Source organism: Carcharhinus amblyrhynchos, chromosome 1, assembly GCF_965287045.1.
Source record: "Carcharhinus amblyrhynchos chromosome 1, sCarAmb.v2.hapA, whole genome shotgun sequence".
In the NCBI taxonomy this organism is placed as follows: domain Eukaryota; kingdom Metazoa; phylum Chordata; class Chondrichthyes; order Carcharhiniformes; family Carcharhinidae; genus Carcharhinus; species Carcharhinus amblyrhynchos.
Genome location: NC_137324.1, coordinates 98,053,263 through 98,081,212, shown reverse-complemented (window position 1 = coordinate 98,081,212; position 27,950 = coordinate 98,053,263). Strand labels below are relative to the sequence as shown.

Below are 27,950 nucleotides of genomic sequence, written 5' to 3'. Positions count from 1 at the left end.
CAGTAGTATTTCAGCTTTACCTTACAAAAGAGCAATGTTACTTTACTACTAACACCTGCACGTTATTATCACAGGCAGAAAATTTTATTTATCAATTTTAATAATTGATTATAACAGAATTAAAATGGTGATAATAAAACAGAAGAGTAAAACAGCTTTTCATCCAGGTTTTAGTCTAATTAATCTAAAATACTTCTAGAAACACATTATATTTCTATATATGCAAATTAGTCGAAGGATTTGTTTACTTACCTCGAAGAGGATCTACGGTATGGAGATCTTGATCTGGAATGAGAATATGGGGAGCGAGGACAAGCTCTGTGTCTGGGATAAGAATTAGATCGAGACCTTGCCCTGACTATTCTTTGAAAAGGTGCATACATCTTTGGTGAGTAGACAGAATCACTGCAGGGGGAGCTGGACAGAGAACGAGAACAAGGTCTTTCTAACAGTAACCCATCGGGTGTTCCATCCCATGGATAGAGAAACTTTTCAGTCTCATCATCACTATCATCAAATACACCATCCAGTGACATTCCTGCATTGAGATAAGTCGGCAGTTTTGAATAATAATCATGGCAAAAGTCTTTTTCTCTTTGATGACTTGCCTTGTCTTCTACTTCATCAAAAAAGGCTTGGCTTGGATGCCCAAAATGCTTGTTTAGTTCTGCTCGTATTTCTTGGTCTTTCAGTTGTATCTTTGTGTTAAAGTAATTGACAGGCTGTGTATCCAATTGTTGACTTTCCTTCTTAAATTCTTGATCATCATTAGCAGAAATAAAGATTTGTTTGTGCTTCCCAGACAAAGGTTCTCTGCAAGGGTGATCTTGGAGTTTCATGTCTTTAGGTTCTTGTTCCTTGCAGAACACCCTGGAATTTAATGATTCTACCTTCGCATTTATGAACTGACAGTAGTCATGGTCACCAAAGAGTCTTGTGCTTGCCCGTTTCACCTTTCTCTCTTCACTTTGAATAATGCTAAGTGTACTGGATGAAGTCTTACTGAGTTGGGCATACAGTTCAGTTTGTTCAGGGCCCTTCTTTATAGGGCAGCTCAGTTGAGAGTTTGAGGCAGAATCACTTAAACGTGATTTCTTTGGTGGTGGACTACGCACTGAAGAATTGCAAGATGATCTGTGTTTGACCACAGTCTTAAATGGATTGTCTTGATTAGCTTTATGTGGAGGAGTGGTTGGTGGTGTTAGACCTGAAATAAAAATGACAATATATATTTTCTCACCAGTGAGAAGAAATGAAAGTTAACATAAGAGCATTTTAAAAACTCAAATAACCAGATGCCAAAAGCTAAATCACATTGTGATATATTCAGTACAGCACTGCTTTGTGCAGCTGACAGCACAATTTGCATTAATGCAGAGTGCAATAGATTCTAAATGACTTGATTACAATGTTCCTGTCTCATTGTTGCTCATTATTTAAATGAAGTCTACTAATGCAGCCTGAATCTTATAAATGATACTGCATTTCCTTCAGGTTTGCAATATATAGACATCCATATAAAACAAATAATAACAGATCCTCATTTGCTTGAAATATTCTTAGATAGCTTGGCAGGTTGAGGGCTTCAAGCTTTTAGGTGTCGTGATTACCAATAACCTGTCCTGGTCCCTCCATGCCAACACTGTTGTTAAGAAAGCCCACCGAGACCTCTACTTTCTCAGAAGACTAAGAAAATTCGGCATGTTGGCTGAGACTGTCACCAACTTTTACAGATGCATCATTGAAAGCATTCTTTCTGGTTGTATCACAGCTTGGTATGGCTCCTGCTCTGTCCAAGACCGCAAGAAACTACAAAGGGTCATGAGCGAAATCCAGTCCATCACTCACACCCATTGATACTGTTTATACTTCCAGTCGCCTCAGAAAAGCAGCCAGCATAATCAAGGATCCCATACACCTTAGACATACTCTCACCATCTTCAGGAAAAAGATACAGAAGTCTGAGACCATGTACCAACCAACTCCAAGAACAGCTTCTTCCCTGTTTGAATGGACCTACCTCACAGTAAGTTGATCTTTCTCTACACCTTAGTTGTGACTGTAACACTACACTCAGCACTCTGTCCTTTCCTTCTCTATGAACACTATGGTTTGTCTGTATAGCGCACAAGAAATAATACTTTTCCCTATATACATGTGACAATAATAAATCAAAGTATGGCTCATACAAAATGGATTTAAAACATGTTCTATATCTACCAAAAATAACTATTGCTAAAACAATATTTTTTCAATATTATTCAAACATTTCTTGCTATGCCCTATACTTTGCAGTTCTCATCACTGATGACTGACACACAAAGACAGATGGTTGCCTTATGGTAAGGCCAACAAGCAGTAACTTGTGGCTCTGTCACTTTATATGCACAAAAACACCACACTGCAACACTATGCTATAACATAATTTGGGCTATTGCTCCTTTGTTACCTCTTTTCCACTTATGTGCTTGCTGCATATTACACTCTGTAACAAATAGCTGATATAAATTATACAAATGATGTGTTTAGCAAATTGTTTTCAGTAAACAATGTCAGTGACGTTTAACATTTTCTAAAATAATGCTTTTTTAAAATGTGGTTTTATTACAAACTACAAGTTACATTTGTATTTTCACATTTGTATTCGTATTTTCAACAATTTATGCACATTCGTGAATAACTATTTCTACTGAATGTTAAGCAAAGTCTTTCTCATTTTCTGCTTTTCTTCAGATGGATTTAATGGACTGCTTGTCAAATGTCACATGACACCTCTTTGGGCTATAATTCTTTAACACTGAGCAGCCCAATTCTCAAACAGGACTGTTTTTCATATGATCATGATTTTTGCCAAAATACTTGTCATAGGTCAGAATGTTAGGAAATATTTTGTGTGATTTTTGCTTGTAAATTTTAGGAAATACAATTACAATGAAATAAATTGTGACAACAACCCTCCAAGCTACTTACTGATATCTAGTTCATGATTGCATGGTATCCAACAAATGTCACTTCTGTTCAAATTCAGTAGTGTCAACTGTTAATAACCTTTTTGTTCATTAGTTTTAAAGCAAGGTGAGCAATATGTGATTTATTTTCTTGGCATTGCCAAACACTGGAAAATATTGCTATCTATTGCATCAATAATTTAGATTTAGTGACTAGTTGTAACTGTTCAATATGTTTTAATTATATTTTAAGTTAACAATCTTTTGGAATAATCCATCTCAATCCACATGCTTTTACAATAATTCACATGCAGTATGATTTTCCAGAGAAGCATTGCAAGGCAAAAGCCTGAAAATTGTTCAAACCAGTTCCTGTCAGCTTTTAGAAAAAGTTTGCCACTACAACCTCATCGTTAGGACAATGTCAAACACTCAGTAAAAGCACTGAACAATTTCTTGGAACACATTCCTTAAATTGTAGAATCACAGAAATAGAATCATAGAATCCCTACAGTGCAGAAGGATGCCATTCAGCCCAACGAGTCTGCACTGACAACAATCCCACCCAGGCCCTATCCCCATAATGCTATGTATTTACCCTACTAATTGCCCTGACATTAAGGGAGAATTTACCATGACCAATCCACCTAACCTGCTTATCTTTGAAAATTAGACTGTTGGAGGAAACTAGTGCATGTACCGGAAACCCACACAGTCATGAGGAGGATGTGTAAACTCAACGCAGTCACCCAAAGCTGGAATTGAACCTGGGTCCCTGGGGCTGTGAGGCAGCAGTGCTAACCATTGTGCAACTGTGCCGTCCTGGCATATTTTCAGAATTATATCTGGCTACACCATAAACTTAATACTGTTTGAGTGGATGATGCATGCACATGTCATTGTTGAACATTAACAGAAATAAAAAAAGTCATTGAAAATCTAGTAAAACATAAATAAAGAAGTGTGCAGCAGTTACTCACTGTAACCTGCAAATCTGAAATTGTTCTGAGCCATCAAATGGGCATGTCAAGTGGATAAAAACATAGAAAATAAGGGCAGGAAGAGGCCATTCAGCCCTTTGAACCTGCTCCACCATTTATTATAATTATGATTGAACATCCAACTCAATAGCCTGATCCCACCTTCACTCCTCATTGTTCTGAATTCCAAGGAGTATAATCCTAATTGACTCCATCTCTCCTCATACACTAGTCCTGCCATCCCAGAAAGTCTGGTATAGCTTCTCTGCCCTCCCTTTAGAGCAAGAACATCCTTCCTCAGATACGGAGGCCAAAACTGCACATAATATTCCTGCTATGGCTCCACCAAGGCCATGCATAATTGCATAAAGACATTCTTGCTCCTGTACTCAAATCCTCTTGCTATGAAGGCCAATATATAATTTGCATGTTTACTGCCTGCTGCAACTGCATGCTTAACTTCAGTGATTGGTGCACAAGGACACCCAAGTCTCATTAACATTCCCCTTTCCTAATTTATGGCCATTCAGATAGTGATCCATCTTCCTGTTTTTGCTACTAAAGTGGATGATCTCACATTTATTAAAAATATACTGCATCTGCCATTCATCTGCCCACTCATTCAACTTGTCTAAATCACACTAAAGGATTTTTGCATCCTCCTCACAGCTCACCCTCCCACCCAGCTTTGTGTCACCTGCAAATTTGGAAATATTACATTTAGTTCCCGCATCTAAATCGTAAATATATATATATGTAGTGAATTGCTGGGGTTCCAGCACTGATCCCAGTGGTACCTGACTAAAAGCTGCCTGCAATTTGGAAAAATATCTGTTTATTCCCACTCCTTGTTTCCTAGCTGCCAGCCAGCTTTCTATCAATCACAATAAACCACCTTCAAACCCATGTACTTTAATTTTACATGTTAATCTCTTATATGGGACTTTGTTGAAAGCCTTCTGAATAAACCACATCTACTGGTTCCCCCTCATCAATTCCACTACTTACATCCTTGAAGAATTTTAGTAAATTTGCCAAGCATGATAAGAACATAGGATTTAGGAAAAGTAGGCAAATTCAGCCTTTCGAAACTGCTCTGCCATTCAATTAAATCATGATTTCCCCATCATAAATCCATGCTAACTCAGCCAATCTTATCCACATTTGATGATCAGCGAATTAGAAATACGACGGCAAATTTTCCTCCTCCTCATTATTTCAGTGCTGGATTAAAAAAGCCAAGATTCCTTGTCTATTTACATGGCAAAGTGGTATCCTGTGATATTCCAGCCTCTGGATGTCCCCAGCCTTAGTAAAAGAGACAGGAATGTCAAGTCCAGCAACAAGTCTCTGAAGTATGTTGTAAAAAAAATTAGGCCTATGAGATTGGGGCCTGTGAGTTTATGGACTGGTTTTTCCAGCTCCAGCACAGATTATACTGGGGCTGAGCAGTGTCGAGAGAATAGGGGAAGCGGCCTAGCATGTTTAACACTGGTGAAAACCCACTTTGGGATTCTCTCCACCTCTACTCAGATGTAATCTGGTTCCTGTCTGGTGAGGGTGGGAACCAGATTATCAAATTTAAATCACCATTAAATATGCTTTGTCAATTTCAAGCCAGTTTCTCCATGCTCCATGGGAAGTGGGGGGGAGCTTTGGCCATACTATAACAGAGTTGCTTACTTGGGGAGAAAGATTTGCTAGTACCAGCTAGCAGGAGCTGATGACAGGGAGTGAGGCATGGACTGATGCCAGGGAAAGGGGCAGGGTTGACTGGAGATCAGAGTGCCCTTAAAAAAAGGCACCCCAAACTCCAAGCAGAATTCCACCCTAAGTATGGCAGACCATCCAAACCGTAAGGTGGAAAGGGGAGAGTAGATGTGATGTAGGCTGCTAATTTTTACTACCTTGTCCTCCTATCTCTGACCTTGTACCTATGGACCCTACAGTTGGTGAAGATATGGGTGCCATTCAGCTGAAAGCATACAAACACTCAAGGGAAATGAGGAGAAGGTCCGGCAAGAACCTTACTATCTCACTTACAAAGATGCAACGAGTCTGGGGTCACTGTAGGCACAGATGATGCGCTGTTCTGCTCCCCTCCCCCACAGCCAAACATTCTGCAAGTCCAGGACTACGTAAATGATATGGCAATCCAACAAAATAGATTGCTGGCCCAGAATATTTCCTAGAGCAAGAATCAGGAAAATTTAACTTCCTGTTTGAAGTCGTTTGTGAAAGAGGAAGTCTAACCACAGACTGTCAATCCCTGATGAATTCAATGCGTTCATGCCTGTTTTGAGCAAGAGGTCAGCGAGAATATGCCCTCCACCCTGGAAGCCCTGAATAAACCTGTATCTGGGGTCACCATTGCAGGTGTCAGAGCAGTTTTCTCGAAGGTCAACCCATGGAAAGCAACTGACCTAGATGGGGTACCTGGACAAGCACTCAGATCCTGCGTGGATCAGCTGGGGTATTCGCAGACATCTTCAACTTCTCTTTACAACAATCTGAGGTCCCTATCTGCTTTAAGAAGATGACCATGATCCCAGTACCAAAGAAAAGCCAAGCAACGTGCCTCAACGACTATCATCCAGTGGATCTGACATCCATCACTATGAAGTGCTTTGGAAGGCTAGTCATGGCACGAATCAATTCCAGCCTTCCAGACTACCTGGATCCAGTACAGTTTGCCTAGCATCACAACAGGTCCACAGCAGACGCCATCTCTCTGGTCCTGCACTCAGCCTGGAACACCTAGATAACTAATGACACCGATGTCAGACTCCTATTTATTGACTACAGCTCAGCCTTCAACACCATTATTCCCACAAAACTCTTCTCTGAACTCCATGGCCTGGGCCTTGGCTCCTCCCTCTGCAACTGGATCCTGATAGCTCACAGACCACCATAAGGATAGACAACAACACCTGCTCCACAATCATCCTCAACACCGGTGCCCCACAAGGCTGTGTTCTCAGACCCCTACTGCACTCGTTATACACCTATGACTATGTGGCCAAATTCCTCTCCAATTCAATTTTCAAGTTTGCTGACAGCACCACTGTAGTGGGACAGATCTCAAACAATGACAACATCGAATATAGGAATGAGATAGAGAATCTGGTAAATTGGTGCGGCAACAATAATCTCTCCCTCAATGTTAACAAAATGATGGAGATTGTCATCGACTTCAAGAAGCATCGAAAAGAACATGCCCCTGTCGATACTGTGATTTGATTTGATTTATTATTGTCACATGTATTAACATGTGAAAAGCATTAACAGTGAAAAGCATTGTTTCTTGCGCCTGATACAGACAAAGCATACTGTTCATTGAGAAGGAAACGAGAGGGTGCAGAATGTAGTGTTACAGTCAGAGCTAGGGTATAAAGAAAAGTCAACTTAATGCAAGGCATTCAAAAGTCTGACAGCAGCAGGGAAGAAGATGTCCATGAGTCGACTGGTACGTGGCCTCAGACTCTTGTATCTTTTTCCCGATGGAAAGAGATGGAAGAGAGAATGTCTGGGGCACGTGGGGTCCTTAATTATGCTGAGGCAGCAGGAAGTGTAGACAGAGACAATAGATGGGAAGCTGATTTGTGTGATGGATTGGGCTACATTCATGACCTTTTGTAGCTCTTAGCGGTTTTGGGCAGAGCAGAAACCATATCAAGCTGTGATACAACCAGAAAAAATGCTGTGGTGCATCTGTAAAAGTTGGTGAGAGTCATAACTGACATGCCAAATTCCCTCAGTCTTCTGAGAAAGTAGAGGTGCTGGTGGGCTTTCTTAACTATAGTTTTGGCATGGGGGGATCAGGGTAGGTTGTTGGTGATCTTGATACCTAAAAACTTGAAGCTCTTGTCTCTTTTTACTTCGTTCCTGTTGATGTACACAGGGGTACGTTCTACTTTATGCTTCCTGACGTTGATGACAATCTCCTTGTTTTATTGACATTCAGGGAGAGATTATTATTGTCGCACCATTCACCAGATTCTCTATCTCTCCCTATACTCTATCTCGTCATTGTTTGAGATCTGACCCACTATGGTGGTGTCATCAACAAAATTGAAAATTGAATTGAAGGGGAATTTGGCCACACTGTAATAAGTATATAAGGAGTATAGTAGGGGGCTGAGAACATAACGTTGTGGGACACCAGTGTTGTGGATGATCGTGGAGGTGGTGTTGTTGCCTATCCTTACTGATTGTGGGTCTGTGAGTTAGGAAGTTCAGGCTTCAGTCACAGAGGGAGGTGCCGAGGCCCAGGCTACGGAGTTTGGAGATGAGTTTTGTGGGAATAGTGGTATTGAAGGCTGAGCTGTAGTCAATAAATAGGAGACTGACATAGGTACCCTTGTTCCAGGGTTCCAGGGTTGAGTGCAGGGCAAGGGAGATGGTATCTGATGTGGATCTGTTGTGGTGATAGGCAAACTGTGGTGGATCCAGGTAGTCTGGGAGGCTGGAATTTCGAAGCACTTCATAGAGATCACATAAACTCTACACTGCAGAAACAGGCCATTTGGCCCATCAAGTTTGCACCAACCACAATCCAACCCAGGCCCTAGCCCCCATCCCTATATATTGACCTGCTAGTTCCTCTAACCTACGCATCTCAGAACACTAGAGGCAATTTTTAGTATGGCCAATCAACCTAACTCGCACACCTTTGGACTGTGGGAGGAAGCCGGAGCACCCAGAGGAAACCCACACAGACATGAAGAATATGCTAACTCCACATAGACAGTGACCCAAGCTGGGAATCAAGTCCAGGTTCCTGGAGCTGTGAAGCAGCAGTGCTAACCATTGTGCTATTGTGCCACCCACATTCATAATGACGGATGTCAGGGCCACCAGCCTATAGTCATTAAGGCACGCTGAATGGTTGGTGGTCATCTCCTTGAAGCAGATAGGGACCGCAGGTTGTTGTTAAGAGAGGTTGAAGATGTCTGTGAATACCTTGGCCAGCTGATCTGCTCAAGATCTGAATGCTCGTCTGGGTACCCCATTCCGGCCAGTCACTTTCCATGGGTTCACCTTTGAGAAACTGTTCTGACATTTGCAACAGCGACCCCAAATGCAGGCTCATCCCCAGGGCTTCCAGGGTGGAGGGCTTGCTTTTGCTGATCTCTTGCTCAAAGCAGGCACTGAGCTCATCAGGGAGGGGTGCATTGGAGCTGGCAATTTTTCATGCCTTCATCTTCTAGCCTGTTACGTCTTGCAGACTGTGCCATAGTCAGCGGGAGTTGGTGTGGTTAGCCTGGGATTCTAGCTTGGTCCGGTACTGTCGTTTGGTATCTTTGATGGAACTCCATAGATCGTATTTGGCTTTCTTATAGCATCCCCACACCCCCACTTCTTGCCTTCAAACAACTGCACTACTTCAAACAAACCATTGTCCACAGCAAACTACCCAGTCTTCAAGAGAATGGTGACCACAACACAACACAACCCTGCCACAGCAACCACAGCAAGAACGTGCCGGATCATCGACAAGGATGTCATCATCTCACTTGAGAACACCATCCATCAGATACACGGTACGCACACTTCCAACTCGGCCAATGTTGTCTACCTGATACGCTGCAGGAAAGGATGTCCCGAGGTATGGTACATTGGGGAGACCACGCAGACGCTATGACAATGGATGAATGAACACTGCTCAACAATCACTAGGCAAGACTGTTCTCTTTCTGTTGGGGAACACTTCAGCGGTCACAGGCATTCGGCCTCTAATCTTCGGGTAAGCGGTTTTCACAACACACGACAGCGCAGGGTTGCTGAGCAGACACTTGATTTCCTATAAAGACTCGCACTCCAACCATTATCTTGTAAATTGAGTTTATGTCTTTATATGCCCTGTTTACAAACAGGACTCCCACTCACCTGATGATGGGGCAGTGCTCCAAAAGCTAGTGGCTTGTGCTACCAAATAAACCTATTGGACTTTAACCTGGTGTTGTGAGACTTCCTACTTTCCTATAGAATCATAGAGGTTTATTGCATGGAAACAGACCCTTCGGCCCAACTTGTCCATGCTTCCCTTTTTTTTAAAACCACAGAGCTAATCTCAATTGCCCGCATTTGGCCCATATCCTTCTATACCCATTTTACCTATATAACTGTCTAAATACTTTTTAAAAGACAAAAGTGTACCCGCCTCTACTACTACCTCTGGCAACTTGTTTCAGACACTGACCACCCTCTGTATGAAAAAATTGCTTCTCTAGACATTTTGTATCTCTCCCCTCTCACCTTAAACCTATGCCCTCTAGTATTAGACTCCCCTGCCTTTGGGAAAAGATTTTGACTATCCACCTGATCTATGCCCTTCTTTATTTTATATACTTCTATAAAATCGCTCCTCAGCCTTCTACGCTCCAGAGAAAAGAGTCCCAGCCTATGCAGCCTCTCCTTATAACTCAAACCATCAAGTCCCAGTAGTATCCTAGTAAATCTTCTCTGCACTCTTTCTAGTTTAATAATATCTTTGCTATAATAGGGTGACCAGAACTGTACACAGTATTCTAAGTGGGGCCTTATCAATGTCTTGTACAACTTCAACAAGTTGTCCCAACTCCTGTATTCAATATTCTGACTGATGAAACCAAGCATGCTGAATGCATTCTTCATCATTCTGTCCACATGTGACTCCACCTTCAAAGAGCTATAAACATGTACCGTTAGATCTCTTTGTTCTCTAAGTCTCCCCAGTGCCCTACCATTAAGTGAGTAAGTCCTGCCCTGGTTCAATCTACCAAAATGCATCACTTTGTATTTATCTAAATTAAACTCCATCTGTCATTTGTCAGCCCACTGGCCCAATTGATCAAGATCCCGTTGCAATCAGAGATAACTTTCTTCACTGTCCACTATGCCACCAATCTTGGTGTCATCTACCAACTTACTAACCATGCCTCCTTTATTCTCATTCAAATCATTAATGTAAATGACAAATAATAGTGGACCCAGCACTGATCCTTGAGGCACACCACTGGTCATAGCCTTCCAGTTTGAAAAACAACCACCTTTACAACCACCCTCTGGCTTCTGTCAAGAAGCCAATTAGTATCCACTTAGATACCTTACCCTGGATCCTGAGAGATTTAATCTTACGCAACAACCTACCATGCGGTGCCTTGCTAAAGTCTATACAGATAACTTCAACTGCACTGCCCTCATTTACCTTCTTGGTTACCCCTTCAAAAAACTCAATCAAATTTGTGAGACATGATTTTCCACTCTCAAAGCCATGCTGACCGTCTCTAATCAATCCTTGCATCTCTAAATGCCTGTAGATCTTGTCTCTCAAAATAGGTATAGATCTGTATCACCTGACTTGAACGCCTCAGATGTGGACTTCAGCGAGCAGTCGATATCCCGGTTTATCCATGGTTTCTGGTTGGGGAACGCACAGATTTGCTTCTTTGGCATTGTCTTCTATACACTTACTAATGAAGTCAGTTACTGTAGTGACATACTCTTTCAGGCTGGTCGCAGAGCTTTTAAATAGTGACCAGTCCACTGACTCTACACAGCTCCGTAGGCAGTCATCCAATTTCTCAGACCAACATTACACGACTTTCTTTGATGGATTCTCCCGCTTCAGTTTTTGCTTGTAAGCCGGGAGCTTACAAGTGTGGGCTGGCGATAGAGTGGTAAGCATGTTTGATACTTGTGGCAGTAGTCTAGGACGTTTGGGCCTTTGGTACATCAACAGGGACGAAGAAGAAAAGGTCGGGAGCTTCAAGTTCTTAGGTGTCCAGATCACCAACAACCGGTCCTGGTTCCCTCGTGCCAATACTATAGTTAAGAAAGCCCACCAATGCTTCTACTTTCGCAGAAGACTAAGGAAATTTGGCACGTCAGCTATGACTCTCACCAACTTTTACAGATGCACCATACAAAGCATTCTTTCTGGAAGTATCACAGCTTGGTATGGCTCCTGTCAAGACTGCAAGGAACTACAAAAGATCGTGAACGTGGCCCAATCCATCACACAAACCAGCCTCCCATCCATTGACTCTGTCTACACTTCCCATTGCCTCAGAAAAGTAGCCACCATAATTAAGGACCCTGGACATTCTCTCCTCCATCTTATTCCGTTGGGAAAAAGATACAGAAGTCTGAGGTCGCATCCCAATCAACTCAAGAACAGCTTCTTCCCTGCTGCCGTCTGACTTTTGAATGGACCTATCTTGCATTAAGTTGATCTTTCTCTATACCCTAGCTATGACTGTAACACTACATTCTGCACTCTCTCATTCCCTTCTCTATGAACAGTATGCTTTCTTTGTATAGTGCGCAAGAAATAATACTTTTCACTGTATGCTAATAGATGTGACAATAATAAATCAAATCAAAAATCAATCGGGCAACTCTGTCAATATTGTGGTCAAGATCAATGGGGTACTTGAGGTGCATTCAACCGTGAATGGAAATAAAAATAAACGCGTATGGCTGGAAGATGATGGATATCCATTGACTGGCACTGAATCTTTTATGAGGCACTGTACATTGAATTGGTTGCTTTTCAAAGGCTTCAAGTGCAATGGAGAGGGTTTCAACAATTTCTGCTTGCTGAGAAGCCTCAGAACTTTAAAAATCAAAGCTGCATTCATATGTTGGGGCTGAGTGCACAGATGTGCCAAATGGGACTGCAACCCTGCCCTCCTCCCCTTCCCCTAGGTGAGATTGTGCTCTCACCTGCAGCTTATGGCAGGAAGAAAGAAAAATCTCTGCTGCAAAATGGAACGTTGCGAGAATTTAGAAATCTGTCAGGTGACCAGGGGGCATGGAGATTAAAATGATCTGGCCACTTCAAACTTCACACAGGCAAAAATGCAGATATTGATCACAGGGCTGAATGAAATCACCATGCCAGGGGTGATCTTCAGGTCTTCCAGGACTAGAAGAGGCTGTCTAGCCACAAGACACCACCCTGGCAGAGAGTGGTGAGGTCAACACCCTCCCCCCAGCCCAAGCTCATCCAACACCCAGGACCCTTGAGGGACCCTTCCTTTTCATCTTGGCATTAGCAGACTTGCAAATGGTCACTGAACCTATCTCCTTGAGCTTCTGTGGGGCCCAAGGCACCAGGCCAGGCTGTCAGTACCAGGGTGTCAGGGGGCAGTACACTGTTAGCACTACCGAGGTGCGTGGCCTGAAGTGAGGCTGAGTGGGGATCTTAGAGGGAAGGGGGGGGCGCTGAAGGCATAGTTCAGGTCATCCTCATGACTTCATGGGTGGTGGTTACCTGTTATTTGTGGGTGGGGAAGAGGATGCCCCTGATGCTCCCCTGATCAGTGTGGGGCCACCATCTATTTGTTTTGTGGGAGTTGGAGATTGGATCATCCTTTGAAATGGACCTCGAACAATGGGGGCTGGCTGGCAAGTTATCTGCTATGCGTTAATTAGCACCCATCAGATGGGAGAATCCGACATGATAAACTCTGCTAACACCAATGGGAAACACTCCAGACTTCCCTCTGGTGTACAGAGTTTACCACTGACATGGGTAATTAGTCTGAATTTAGGGGAATTGAGGCCAGAGTATAAAATGGGAAAATATGAGGCTGTTCACTTTGGCAGAAAGAATAGAAAAGCAGAATATTATTTAAGTGGAGAAAAAGACTGCGGAATGGTGTTGTACAGTAAGACCTTGGTGTCTAGATGCATAGATCATTGTGCAGCAAGAAATTAGGAAGCCAAATGGAATGTTGGTCTTTATTGAAAAGGATATTGAATACATAGGGAAATCTTGTTACAAATGTACAGTGCATTGCTGAGTTCACACCTGGAAAACTGCGTATAGTTGTGGTCTCTATTTATGGAGGGAGATACTTGCATTGGAGATAATTCAGAGAAGACTAACTTGATTTTAGAATAAAAGGGTGGTCTTATCATGTAAGTTTGTCAGGTTGGGCTTATGCTCACTGGAGTTTCGAAGAATGAAGGGGTCATCTTATTGACATACGTAAGATTGAGAAGACTTGACAGGATAAATGCTGATGGGATGTTTCTCCTCATTGGTGAGTCTAAAACTAGGGGGCACAGTGTCAAAATAATGTCTTCCTATTTAAGGTGGAGACTAAGAGGAATTTCTTCTCTCAGAGGATTTGTTAATTTTTGGAAGTTGCAGTAGAAGCTGGGTTATTTAATATATTCCAGGATGAGTTAGACAAATTTTTGATCTACAAGGGAGTCAAAGACTAAAGTCATTGGAGTCAGGCAACAAAATGCAGGTTCAAGTCACCAACAGATTAGCCATGATCTTATTGAATGTCAGAGTAAGTCCAATGGGGTAAATGGCCTACTCCTGCTCTCATTTCTTACATTCTTACATAAAATGGTGTTGACTCACCATCACCCATTCTGCACTATCACACAAAGTTTAGATCTAATTCACAGATGTCCAATTCTCAATGCCTAATTAGACAAATTAGTAACTTTAATATAGTAAAACCTCCAAAGATGCTTCTCAGCGATGTTATCAAACAAGCGACCAGGTTTAAAGGAGCTTCATAAAGGAGGAGAGAGAGTTAAAGAAGCGGAGAGGTTTGGGGTGGAATTTTGAGAATTTTTTACAGAATTAAAAAAGCCCCTAGCCTCACCCCACCCCTTTATTTGCCACTTACACTATTTTCACACCTCTTCTTAGGATTATTGGTGTTACCAGCATCATTGCACTTTAATTTGAACTCTGTGTACATAATTATTCTTCTGTTCATGCAATTCCTTATTATTTGGGAATAAATTCTCAAAATAGTACCCGTTTTCTCTTTCTACCTCGATTCCAACCAACTTAATTCAAAGTTGCACTTTTATTTGTACTAATCATCGTGCTGTGATGGAATATTTGCTAAATTCTTTTTAGTCCTGCTCCATCTCTGCTGAATATTTCATAATCACAAAAAAATAGCTTTCAGGCCCCTCCAAGCCTAAGTCACATATCTGTTAATGCCATGATATTACACCTATGAAAATAATTTTCACCTCTTACATACCAGTTTTATTCAGAATATCATGTGCATTTACATTTATCCAACTCAAAACTACTTCCATCTGTTTAGTAATTATATTCCTTTAAATTCCTTCTCCATCCAGTATGTCAAACACAAGTGGCTTTTTAAAAATTTTTGCTGACTAGTCCTGATTAACTAATGTTTCTTCAAGCGTTTAATAATTTTCTCCAGTATTATAGACTCTGATAGTTTATCACCGACTGATGTCAAATTAATTGTCATAATATCTTGGCTTATCCCTGACTCCTTTTGAGGAAGTCAGATTTATTACTTTCCAGTTCTCTGGCACAATATCCGTATTTTGGAAGCTGAGAGTTCATATTCGCATGCCAAGAAAAATTAGAAAATAAATAGTGAAGGCCCTGATTATAATTTTCTACTGCAAAAGTAATTTCCTTAACACTATTTTTTGAAAAATCACTTCTCCACTAACTGTTCTGCATCCACCCCTGATGCTGCTATAAACCCAATATTCAATTTGTATGTAAAAACTGAGATAAGACATAAGACCATAAGGCCATAAGACATAGAAGCAGAATTAGGCCACTCGGTCCATCAAGTATGCTCTGCCATTCAATCATGGCTGATATTTTTCTCATCCCCATTCTCTCGCCTTTTCCCCATAATCATTATTAATCAAGAACGTATCTATCTCTGTCTTAAAGACACTCGATAACTTAGACTCCACAGTTAGTGCCTTCTGTGGCAAAGAGTTCCACAGATTCACTACTCTCCGGCTGAAGAAATTCCTCCTCATCTATGTTTTAAAGGATTGTTCCTTTAATCTGGTTGTGCCCTCTGGTTCTAGCTTTTCTTACTAATGGAAACATCCTCTCTCCATGTCTACTCTATCCAGGCCTCCAAGTATCCTGTAAGTTTCAATAAGATCCCCCCTCCATCCTTCTAAACTCCAACGAATACAGTGCCAGAGACCTCAACTGTTCCTCATATAACAAGCTCTTCATTCCAGGGATCATTCTTGTGAATCTCCCCTGAACCTTTTCCAAGGTCAGCACATCCTTCCTTAGATATGGGGCCAAAACTGCTCACAATACTCCAAATTGGGCCTGACCAGAGCTGTATACAGTCTCAGAAATATGTCTCTACTTTGTATTCCAGGCCTCTTGACATGAATGCTAAAATTGCATTTGCCTTCCTAACTGCCGACTGAACCTGCATGTTAACCTCAAGGGAATCTTGAGCAAGTCTCTTTATGTTTCTGGTTTCCTAAGCATTTTCCCATTTTGAAAATTGTCTATGTCTTCATTCCTCCTTCCAAAGTGTATAACTTCACACTTTTCCACATTGTATCCCATCTGCCACTTCTTTGTCCACTCTCCTAGCCTTCCCAAGTCCTTCTGCAGCCTCCCTGCTCCCTGTCCCTCTACATATCTTTGTATCATCTGCAAACTTAGCAACAGTGCCTTCAGCTCCCTCCTCCAAATCATTAATTATATAGTGTGAAAAGTTGTGGTCCCAGCACTGACCAGAGGCACAATGGGAAATGATTGGCCAACTGCCATCCTGAAAAAGACTCCTTTATCCCCACTTTCTGCCTTCTGCCAGTCAGCCAATCCTCTATCCATGCCAGGATCTTACTCTTAACATCACTGACACTTAACTTATTTAACAGTCTCCTATGCACACCTTGTCAAAGGCCTTCTGGAAATCTAAATAAATCACATCCACTGGTTCTCCTTTATCTAACTTCCTTGCTACCTCCTCAAAGGGCTCTAACAGATATGTCAAACATGACCTCCTCTTGACAAAGCCGTGCTGACTCAGTCCTACTTTATCATGCATTTTCAAATACTTTGCAATCTCATCTTTAATAATGGACCCTAAAATCTTGCCAATGTTCAAAGGCAGGCAAACCAGCCAATCATTTCCCATTTGCTGCCTCCCTCCCTTCTTAAACAGCAGTGTTACATTAGCTACTTTCCAGTCCTCTGGTACCCTCCCTGCTCCTTCGTCAGGTGAGTGGGGAGTTCTGATCACAGGCAGGGCATATAAAAGGCACACACTCAGTTTACAGAATACTGATTAGAATGTGAGTCTTTACAGCTAATCAAGTCTTACAGGTGCAGACAATGTGAGTGGAGATAGCATTAAGCATAGGTTATGATGACATCAACAAGTTCCATCCCACCATCAGATTCACCATGGACTACTCTCCGGAATCGGTTGCATTCTTGGACACACGCATCTCCATTAAGGACAGTCACCTCAGCACCTCACTGTACTGCAAGCCCACAGATAAAACCTCACAATGTTCCATTTCTCCGGCTTCCACCCTAAACATGTTGAAGAAGCCATCACCTATGGACAGGCCCTCCATATACACAGGATCTGCTCAGATGAGGAGGATCGCAACAGACACCTCCAGACGCCGAAAGATGTCCTCATAAGAGCAGGATATGATGCTCGACTCATCGATCGACAGTTCCGGCACACCACAGTGAAAAACCGCACCGACCTCCTCAGGAGACAAACACAGGACAGGATGGACAGAGTACCCTTCGTCATCCAGTACTTCACTAGAGCGGAGAAGCTACAACATCTTCTCTGGAGTCTTCAACATGTCATTGATGAAGATGAACATCTCGCCAAGGTCATCCCCAAACCCCCACTTTTTGTCTTCAAATAACCGCACAACCTCAAACAGACCACTGTCCGCAGCAAACTACCCAGCCTTCAGGAGAACAGTGACCACGACACCACACAACCTGCCACAGCAACCTCTGCAAGATATGCCAGATCATCAACATGGATGCCATCATCTCACGTAAGGACACCATCCACCAGGCACACTGTATGTACTCTTGCAACTCGGCCAACGTTGTCTACTTAATACGCTGCAGGAAAGGACATCCTGACGCATGGTACACTGGGGAGACCAGATGCTATGACAACGGATGAATGCACATCGCTCGACAATCACCAGGCAAGAGTGTCCTCTTCCTGTTGGTGAACACTTCAGCGGTCACAGGCATTCGGCCTCTGATCTTCGGGTAAGCGTTCTCCAAGGCGGCCTTCATGACACAAGACAGTGCAGAGTTGCTGAGCAGTGACTGATAGCCAAGTTCCACACACGAGGACAGCCTCAACCAGGATCTTGGGTTCATGTCTCACTATCTGTAACCCCCATGACTTGGCAGGGCTTGCAAAATCTCACTTACTGTCCTGTCTGGAGACAATACACATCTCTTTAACCTATGCTTAATGCTGTCTCCACTCACATTGTCTGCACCTTCAAGACTTGATAAGCTGTAAAGACCTGCATTCTAATCAGTATTCTATAAATTCTTTATATGGTTAATATGTTTAGCCTATGTTTAATGCTATCTCCAGTCACATTGTCTGCATCTTTAAAACTTGATTAGCTGTAAAGACTCGCATTCTAATCAGTATTCTGTAAACTGAATGTGTGCCTTTATACGCCCTGTCTGCAATCAGAACTCCTCACTCACCCGACGAAGGAGCAGCGTTCCAAAAGCTACCAAAAAAACCTGTTGGACTTTAACCTGGTGTTGTGAGACTTCTTACTGTGTGTACCCCAGTCCAATGCCTGCATCTCCACATCACCCTCCCTGCCTCCTGTGATTCCTGAAAGATCACCACCAATGCCTCCACAACTTCCTCAGATATCTCTTTTAGAACCCTGAGATGTAGTCCTTCCGGTTCAGGTGATTTATCCACCTTCAGACCTTTCAGTTTCCTCGGAATCTTTTCCTTAGTGATGGCCACCACACTCACCTGTGCCCCCTGACTCTCCTGGAGCTCTGGCATCCCACTGGTGTCTTCCACTGTGAAGACAGATGCAAAGTAACTATTCAGTACCTCTGCCATTGCTTTGTTTCCTATTATTACTTCTCCAGCCTAATTTTCCAGTGGTCCAATGGCTATTTTTGCCTCTCTCTTACCTTTTATATATTAATAAAATCTCTTCCTATCTTCTTTTATATTATTAGCTAGCTTACACTCATATTTCATCTTCTCCCTTATTGCTTTTTTAGTTGTCTTCTGTTCACTTTTAAAAGCTTCCCAATCCTCTGGCTTCCCACTAGTCCTTGCCACTTTGTATGCTTTCCCTTTTGCTTTTATGCTGTCCTTGACGTCCCTCATCAGTCATGAATGCCTCATCCTCCCCTTAGCATGCTTCCTCATCTTTGGGATGAATTTCTGTTGTGCCTCCTGAATAATTTTCAAAAACTCTCAAAAATCATTTATTTAACGTCCATTCTCTCACTCCCTCATTCAAGCTTGTCTCCTTCATGTTTTATCAGCATTTGTAACGTCTCATTTGAAAGATGGTATTTCCCACAATGTAACACTTCAGTAAAACCCTGTGAGATCATCTTAGAAGATGCAGCCAAATGCACAGAATCTTCAATATGCTCATTTCTCAAGCTCTTTTCCAATAGAACTGCGAACTGTTGGTTCAGCAAATGCATGCTATTTAGGAGGCAGACAAGGCATGGAAGTAAATACCTCAATCACTGTCAAGTTATAAATAATTACTCAAAAAGATGGGGATGTTTTCTGGATTCAACGTATAATATTGCTGAAGTATAAAATGATGCTTTGTAGGAAGATATTCCTACAATTAAAGAATTCTACTTGACATTTACTACCTGGATTATTAAATATAAAAGACCAGTTTCTGTATTATTTCTTCATTAATTCCCATCTTTCTTGGAACTTCATATTTGTATTTCTCCAATTAATTTTCTGTCCCTGCCACAGTACCAAGGCAGCTCTTACCAAAGTCACAAACGACATTCTATGTAACTGTGACAAAGGAGAACTTTCCCTTCTTGTTCTTCTCAACTTGTCGGTAGCCTTTGACACAACAGATCACAACATCCCCCTTCAATGCCTCCCTCCTGTTGTCCAACTAATGGATCTGTTCTTATCCTTCATATCTATCAAATCATTGCCAGCAAATCATTAGCAATGGCTTCTCTTCCTGCTCCCACACTTTCGTCTCTGGTGTACCCCAAAACTCTGGCCAGAATTCTTTGGTCTCGCACTCCCACAACAGCTGCCAATGGGAAAGGAGAACTTGACGTTCAGCCAAATCTCCATTCATTGTAGCGAGACCGGAGAGTCCCAGTTGCTGGTCAGGTTGGGGAATTCCTCCTATTTCTCATCTACATACTACCCCTCCCTTGAAGACATCATCCAAAGGCACAGCATTAATTTTCACATGTACATTGATAATGCCCAGCTCTACCTCACCATCACCTCTCTCAGCTCCTTGTGCTAAATTCTCTGATGCCCCCACTGCTAGGTACAATGGCAGGTTGTAGGCTGAAGAATTTGGTGTAATGGAGCCCACCCCACCATAGAATATGGCACTAAACCCCCAGATGTATAATTAATGAAGTTGGGGACCAGATGATATGGTGTGGCTTCCCATCGGTCTCCACCGTGGGAAATATTCCTTGTCTTTGCCCATGCCTCCACCATGGGACTTAGTCTGAGTTTGGAGAATTCCATCCCTTGACTATTGCTAAATTATCAGACAGGAAGAGTGGAAATTTTCTCCAATTATATACTGGGAAGATTGAACCCATTGTTTTTGGTTCCTGCTCCAAACACCATTCCTCAGCTATTGACTCCATCCCTCTTCCTGACAACAGTCTGAGATTAAGCCAATCTTTTTGCAACCTTGGTGTTACATTTAATTCTGAGATAAGTTTCTGACCTGATACTGCTGCCATCACTATGATCATTCCATAATATCGTCTAATTTTGTCTTGTCTCAGACCACCTGCAACTGAAATCCTCATTTATATCTTTGTTACCATCAAAATTGATTGTTCCAATGCAATTTAGACTGAAGACCACATTCTACCTTCCATAAATTTGAGGTCATCCAAAACTTTGCTGTCCATATCTTGACTCACAGCAAGTCCTGTTCCACCATCAATGCCACGCTTGCTGACCTACATTTGTTCCATGTCAAGCAATGTCTTGATTTTAAAATTTTCATCCTTATTTTTAAACGCCTCCATGGCCTAACCCTACTTTAGCAATCTCCTCCAATCCAGATCTTCAAGATCTCTGTACCCCTCCATTTCTGGTATTTTGCGCATTCCCAATTTTAATCGCTCCATCAACATTGCTGCCCATGCCTTCAGTTGCTTAGATGCCGAGCCTAGAATACCTTCCCTATATTCCTTCCTCACTCTACCTCATTTCTGTCCTGTAAGACATTCCCTAAAGCTTCCCTCTGACCTAATTCTCCTTATATGGCTCAGTGTCGTACATTGATTTATAACACATGAAGCACTCTGATATGTTTCATTATGTTAAAGGTGCTAAATAAATATGTCATTGTTGCATCTGGTGTACCACCACAAGCATCATCATCTCTTTTCTTTGTTCAAGAGATACATTTTGATTTTGAGCTTTTGACTGAAGAAGCCCTTTGACCTTTATAACTAATTTTCAAGTTTACAAACAGATGAGAATTCCCATTTTGCAAGGAATTTGTTTTTCAAAGCTCCATAAAAGAAGCTTTATGAAAAGAAATGATTTTCAATGGACAAATATTTGACAAGCCTTTTTTTACTTGCTTGCTAATGCATTGGTGGGGAGCTTGGGGAAGGGGTAGTTAAACCAATTAGTTAAACTGTTGACTCCACTCCTAATCTTCAACGATTTTGACACCATTGTCTTTTGTGGTCAATATGGTACCTGCCTAATCCAGACCAGAGTTCTGTACAGATATGCATTGTGTCCTAGTACATCAATAGGACCATTTAACTTTGATCTATGTAGAGTAGCCATACTAGCTGCCCTACGCAAGTTGAAACTGGAAGAGACCACTAAAGGAAAGTATTGAATTCTGTTGCCTAGATTTTTTCCACCCTCAAATTCCTCCAAGTTGAGGAATTATCTCTCTTTGCCCATTCCGGGCTGACAGTTGGCTGGTTGAAATGCAGCAAGGAATTAAAATAGTGTTAAAGCAGTGCTATTTTGGACATTTTTCCTCGTACCCAAAACCCACTCCTGGGGTGGATAACACGAGGGTGTTGAAGTGCCAGAAATAAAGCCAGCATGGAGCTAACCCACTCCATGCCAGCCCACCCAGCAGCCATAGAATGCTACATGTGGTTTTAATAAGGGAAGAGGGAACTTCCATCCCTCATAGCAGAAGAAGCCCTATCTTCTGGAGCTGCCGGCCAATCTAATCTAACCTAGTTGGTGGCTGCAGCCAAGACTGCAAGAAGATAAGTAAAAAGGCTCAGGGATCCACATCATCGATCAGTCCAAAGTCTCGGGCAGGGAGGTTTTTGGATGGTCAAGATGATGGGCAGGGATATTCAGGGATTGGGTTTAAGGCTGGAGGAGTTAGGAATAGGAAGTGGGGGATTGATCTTAGGTGAGCCACCTGACAATCCTCAAAGGACAGCTCCTGATGACAGAACCCCATGTTCCTTTCTGCCTTTTGCAGACTCCCCTTAAAAAAGCCAGGCTGCCTGGTCCCACTCATCTGCCCACACCAAGTGTTTTATGGCACGAGCAGTGTACTATTAGGGTCAACTGGCTTGGTAACAGGCCTAACTATAATCTTTAATTATTTATTTAAACATGACAGGCGTGCTGCCAATTTCAGTACCCAACCACCCCTCCCCCCTATCATCGGGGTGAGCTGGGGAGGGGATGGATGGGAAGAAGGTGGGGTGGGCAGCTGCCCTGTTTTCTATATCACCACACCTTAATACCACCATAAATTCCACGCGCCAGTTAAAAACCACTTTCTGTGCTTATCTCTTGTCCAACACCATGTTGAAGATATGTTTCTGTAAAATGGTGTCATTGTACTTTGATATTAAGCACTGCGCTTCGATGCCAAGCACCGTGAGCACTGCGCTTTGACGCCGGGCACTGCGCTTCGACTCTGAGCACTGTGAGCACTGCGCTTCGACACCAAGCACTGTGCTTCGACGCTGAGCACAGCGAGCTCTGTGCTTCGACACTGGGCACTGTGTTTTGACGCCGAGCACTGCGCTTCGACGCTGAGCACTGCGGGAACTGCGCTTTGATGCTGAGCGCTGCGCTTCAACGCTGAGCATGCAATTTGACACTGAGCACAGCAGTTCGATGTTGAGCACTGCGAGCACTGCGCTTCAATACCAAGCACTGTAAGCACCGCGCTTTGACACCGAGCACTGTGAGCACTGCGAGCATCGTGCTTCGAAGCTGGGCACAGCGTTTTGACACCTAGCTCTGTGGGCACTGTGCTTCGACACCAAGCATCGTGAGCACTGCGCTTTGACGCTGAACATTGTGCTTCAATGCCGGGCACTGCACTTTGACACCGGGTACTGCGCTTTGGTGCCAAGCTACTGCACTTCGACACCTAGCACTGCGCTTCAACTCTGAGCACTGTGAACACTGCGCTTCAACGCCAAGAACAGCAGGCACTGTGCTTCGATGCTGTGCTTGCAGTTGAAGCACAGTGCCCGCAATTCTCAGCATCGAAGCGCGGTGCTCACCATCGGAGCACTGCACTTTGATGCCCAGCGCTGCGCTTCAATGCCCAGCACTGCGCCTTGATGCACAACACTGCACCTCAACACCCAGCACTGTGAGTACTGCGCTTTGATGCTGAACACTGTGCTTCAATGCCAGGCACTGCGCTTCGACACCGAGCACTGTGAGCACTGCAAGCGTCATGCTTCGAAGCCAGGCACAGCGCTTTGACGCCAAGCTCTGTGGGTACTGCGCTTCAACGCCGAGCAACGTGCTGCGATGTCGAGTATCGCGCTGCAACAACTTGCACTGTGCTTCGACACCGAGCACTGCACTAAAAGAACAGCACGTTTGTTGTGCATTTCTCCATTTTATTTCAAAGTGGTAGACAATTGATCTTTTTTCAATCAATTTGAAGTTAATCAAATGTTTTTTAAATGCTCAAATCTAATGAAGTTTCTTTTCAAGTTTTTTCGAGAGATTGGGAGCAAGGAAAGCGTTCTTAAAGAGCTATCAGTGACAATGAAAAGTTGTCAAGCCTGTTTTTCTGTTGTTTTGCATTCATGCGGTACAAAGATATCAATCATATCACCAACTGTGTGAGTGTGAATAAGATCATACAAATGAACAGGAAAAGCATCTATGGTTTCACTTTTAACTATCCTGAATAAAGCTTGCTAGTTCAGGGATGTGTGGTCATGAATAAGGGTAGAATTGAGCTATGATAGTTCCACTGACAGTTGAGATATTAACATTCACTGTTGCAACAGATATCACAGAAACTACAGCTCAAAATTCAATGACTGATATGACAATTCCAGAGAAAGGTTTCATACAAGACTTTCTGCCAATTTGTTAATAATTTCTATAGGTGTCTATCCTCTTGCATTTTCTGTCATTTATTTATCTCTTTTTCATGAGTATTTGTCTGTTTCACATCTGTTTTTCTCTCTTCTTTTCCTCTCTCTATTTCAAAATTACTTGCTCCATTTCCCCTTAATTTTTCTCACTTTTTCTTCCCAGCAAGTGAGCCACTGAATGACATCTGTGGAGAATAAGTATTGTACAAGATCCTGGAGATGAGGGATGTGGGGAGGGGAGTGGTGGCTGAGAATACAGTTTCTATTGTGGTGAGAATATCAGGGCTGTTTGATTTGAAAGATTTTTTTTGCCAGAATGTAATTAGTTTTTCTTAATGTGTGATTCAGGAAGAAGAGTTCTACATCAATTAATTTGTGAATAAGAAACATAATGAATAATTAATAAAACATCAGAAAATCATACTTAAATATTTGACCAAGGAGAAAGAAGTGACAGTCATCACACAGAAATTTCCATACAAAGATGTAAGCGTCATGATCAAAATTAAACATGATAAACTGTTATAGTTGTTGGATTAATGATTCTAGGTGTATAAATTGTTACATAATTACAAAATAGGACAATAAATATTCACTATTTTATAACCTGCCAGTAAGGTAAGAGTGGGATGTGTAGATGAAAATTGCTAAGCGGGTTGATTGGAAAATGGGAAGTTTAAGTACATTGTCATCCATTCAGAACAACCCCCATTACTTCATCTCTTTTTTCTTATATTACAGGATTTTCGCCTCCACATTCCACCTGGATAAGTGTTGATCACTTACTATATGCAGAAAATGCTGCATGAAACCTGACTGAATGATAGGTTTAAACTAGCAAAAATTATGTTCCATGTTCTATTTCCATTCTTCAATTTAAAGTGACATTCTGAATTAATATTTTGCCTAATATTCATTTGTATATCCAAATAATATCATCCCTTAGCCTGAAGAAACTCTGGTTGCTAATCTGGACACTATAGCATTGCTGGTTTTGGAACTATGGGAGTTCTGAGACTGAAGATTGCAGCTAATCCAATTCTGGCCTCTTCAGACACATGCCAAGAGTTATGCCATACATGCATCAGAAGCACGCAACGTGGCCAGATTGTTACATCAATCAGTGTCTAAGACCAATATGGTGTCTATCTGTCATTTTAGATCTCACAGGGCCTGTTAGACAACAAGACCTGGATTATAATGGGAGAGCTGGCAAGGTTGAGTTGAAAAATTTCATTTCCATGTTTCATCCATCGCCATTCATCCAGATTCCATTACGGGAAGTACCTATGAACTGTGTGGAGATGAAAAAAAATAAAGCTCTCACAATTTATTGGCACTCTCACCGAATTGCACTTGATGCTAAAAACAAGCTCTCATTCATGAAACCCTTCCAAAAAATGTTAATTCCCTCAAGTGGTCAATCTGTTGCTAAAAACAAATGTCTATTTCACTAACCATAACAAAGATAAATAATCCTTTAATAACTTCTTAAAAATGTCAATCAAAACTTCAACACAACTCTCTGCTGAGATAAATGGTTCTTAACCTTATGTCCAGATTAGCAACCAGAGTTTCTTCAGGCTGAGGGATGATATTATTTGGATATACAAATGAATATTAGGCAAAATATTAATTCAGAATGTCACTTTAAATTGAAGAATGGAAATAGAACATGGAACATAGGTTTAAACTAGCAAAAATTATCATTCAGTCAGGTTTTGTGCAGTATTTTCTGCATATAGTAAGTGATCAACACTTATCCATAGAACATAGAACATTACAGCGCAGAACAGGCCCTTCGGCCCACGATGTTGCGCCGACCAATTAAAAAAGCAATGACCCTCTCACCTTAAACCAATCCCTTTCCATCCATAAACCTATCCACGGATCTCTTAAACGCCTCCAAACTAGGCGCATCTACAACTGCAGCAGGCAGGGCATTCCAATCCCTTACCACCCTCTGGGTAAAGAACTTACCTCTGACATCCATCCTATATCTACCACCCCTTAATTTAAAGCTATGCCCCCTCGTGCTCGCTTTCTCCATCCGAGGAAAAAGACTATCACTGTCCACCCTATCTAAACCTCTAATCATCTTATATGTTTCAATAAGGTCCCCTTGCAGCCGCCTTCTTTCTAACGAAAACAACCCCAAATCCCTCAGTTTCTCCTCATAGGACCTTCCCTCCATACCAGGCAACATCCTGGTAAACCTCCTCTGCATCCTCTCCAATGCCTCCACATCCTTCCTATAATGTGGGGACCAGAACTGCACACAATACTCCAAGTGCGGACGCATCAGAGTTTTGTACAGTTGCAACATGACGTTGCGGCTCCTAAATTCAATCCCCCTACCAATAAACGCCAAGACACCGTATGCCTTCCTAACTACCTTATCTACTTGATTCCCAACTTTCAGGGATCTATGTACACATACACCTAGATCCCTCTGTTCATCAACACTATTCAGAGTCCTACCGTTAGCCCTATACTCTACACATCTGTTATTCCTGCCAAAGTGAATTACCTCACACTTTTCCGCATTAAACTCCATCTGCCACCTCTCGGCCCAGCTCTGCAACTTGTCCAAGTCTCTCTGTAAACTATGACACCCGTCTTCACTGTCTACCACTCCTCCGACTTTGGTGTCATCAGCAAATTTACTGATCCACCAACTATACCCTCATCCAGATCATTTATAAAAATTACAAACAGCAGTGGCCCCAAAACAGATCCCTGAGGCACACCACTTGTAACCGAACTCCATGATGAATATTTACCATCAACCACCACCCTCTGTCTCCTATCTGCTAGCCAATTCCTGATCCAATTAACTAAATCACCCCCAATCCCATACATCTGCATTTTCTGCAGAAGCCTTCCACAGTGAACCTTATCAAACGCCTTACTAAAGTCCATATATACGTCAACTGCCTTACCCCCATCCACCTCTTTGGTCACTTTCTCAAAAAACTCAGTAAGGTTAGTAAGGCACGACCTACCCTTCACAAAACCGTGCTGACTATCTCCAATCAATACATTACTCTCTAAATAACTATAAATCCTATCCCTAATAATTTTTTCTAAAACTTTGCCCACAACAGAAGTAAGACTCACCGGTCTATAATTCCCGGGGAAGTCTCTGTTCCCCTTCTTAAACAATGGGACAACATTCGCTATCCTCCAATCCTCTGGCACTATACCTGTGACCAACGACGACCTGAAGATCAGAGCCAGAGGCTCTGCAATCGCCTCTCCTGCCTCCCAGAGAATCCTAGGGTAAATCCCATCCGGCCCAGGGGACTTATCTATTTTCAAACCCTCAAGAATATCTAGCACATCCTCCTTATCAACTGCAATACTATCCAGTTTACAACCCTGTAACCCAGTGTTCTCCACAGCTACATTTATGTCTCCCTGCGTGAATACCGAAGAGAAATATTGGTTCAATGCCTCTCCAATCTCTTCCGGTTCCACACATAACTTCCCACTGCTGTCTCTAACTGGCCCTAATCTTGCCCTAACCAATCTTCTGTTCTTAACATATCTATAGAACGCCTCGGGATTCTCCTTAATCCTATCAGCCAAAGTCTTCTCGTGTCCTCTTTTAGCTCTTCTTAACTCACTCTTTAACTCCCTCCTAGC

At 42.3% G+C, this 27,950-nt stretch overlaps 1 protein-coding gene across 6 annotated transcripts in view; it reads right to left on the bottom strand.

The window, feature by feature from the left end:
• Positions 1-27,950, bottom strand: part of ppargc1a (peroxisome proliferator-activated receptor gamma, coactivator 1 alpha) — a 615,590-nt gene that overhangs the window by 33,701 nt on the left and 553,939 nt on the right. For all 6 annotated transcript variants that reach the window (XM_080189518.1, XM_080189492.1, XM_080189537.1 and 3 more), the window contains one exon: positions 253-1,207. In XM_080189518.1, the coding sequence (XP_080045644.1) occupies positions 253-1,207 (955 nt within the window). The remainder of the gene's footprint in view (positions 1-252; positions 1,208-27,950) is intronic.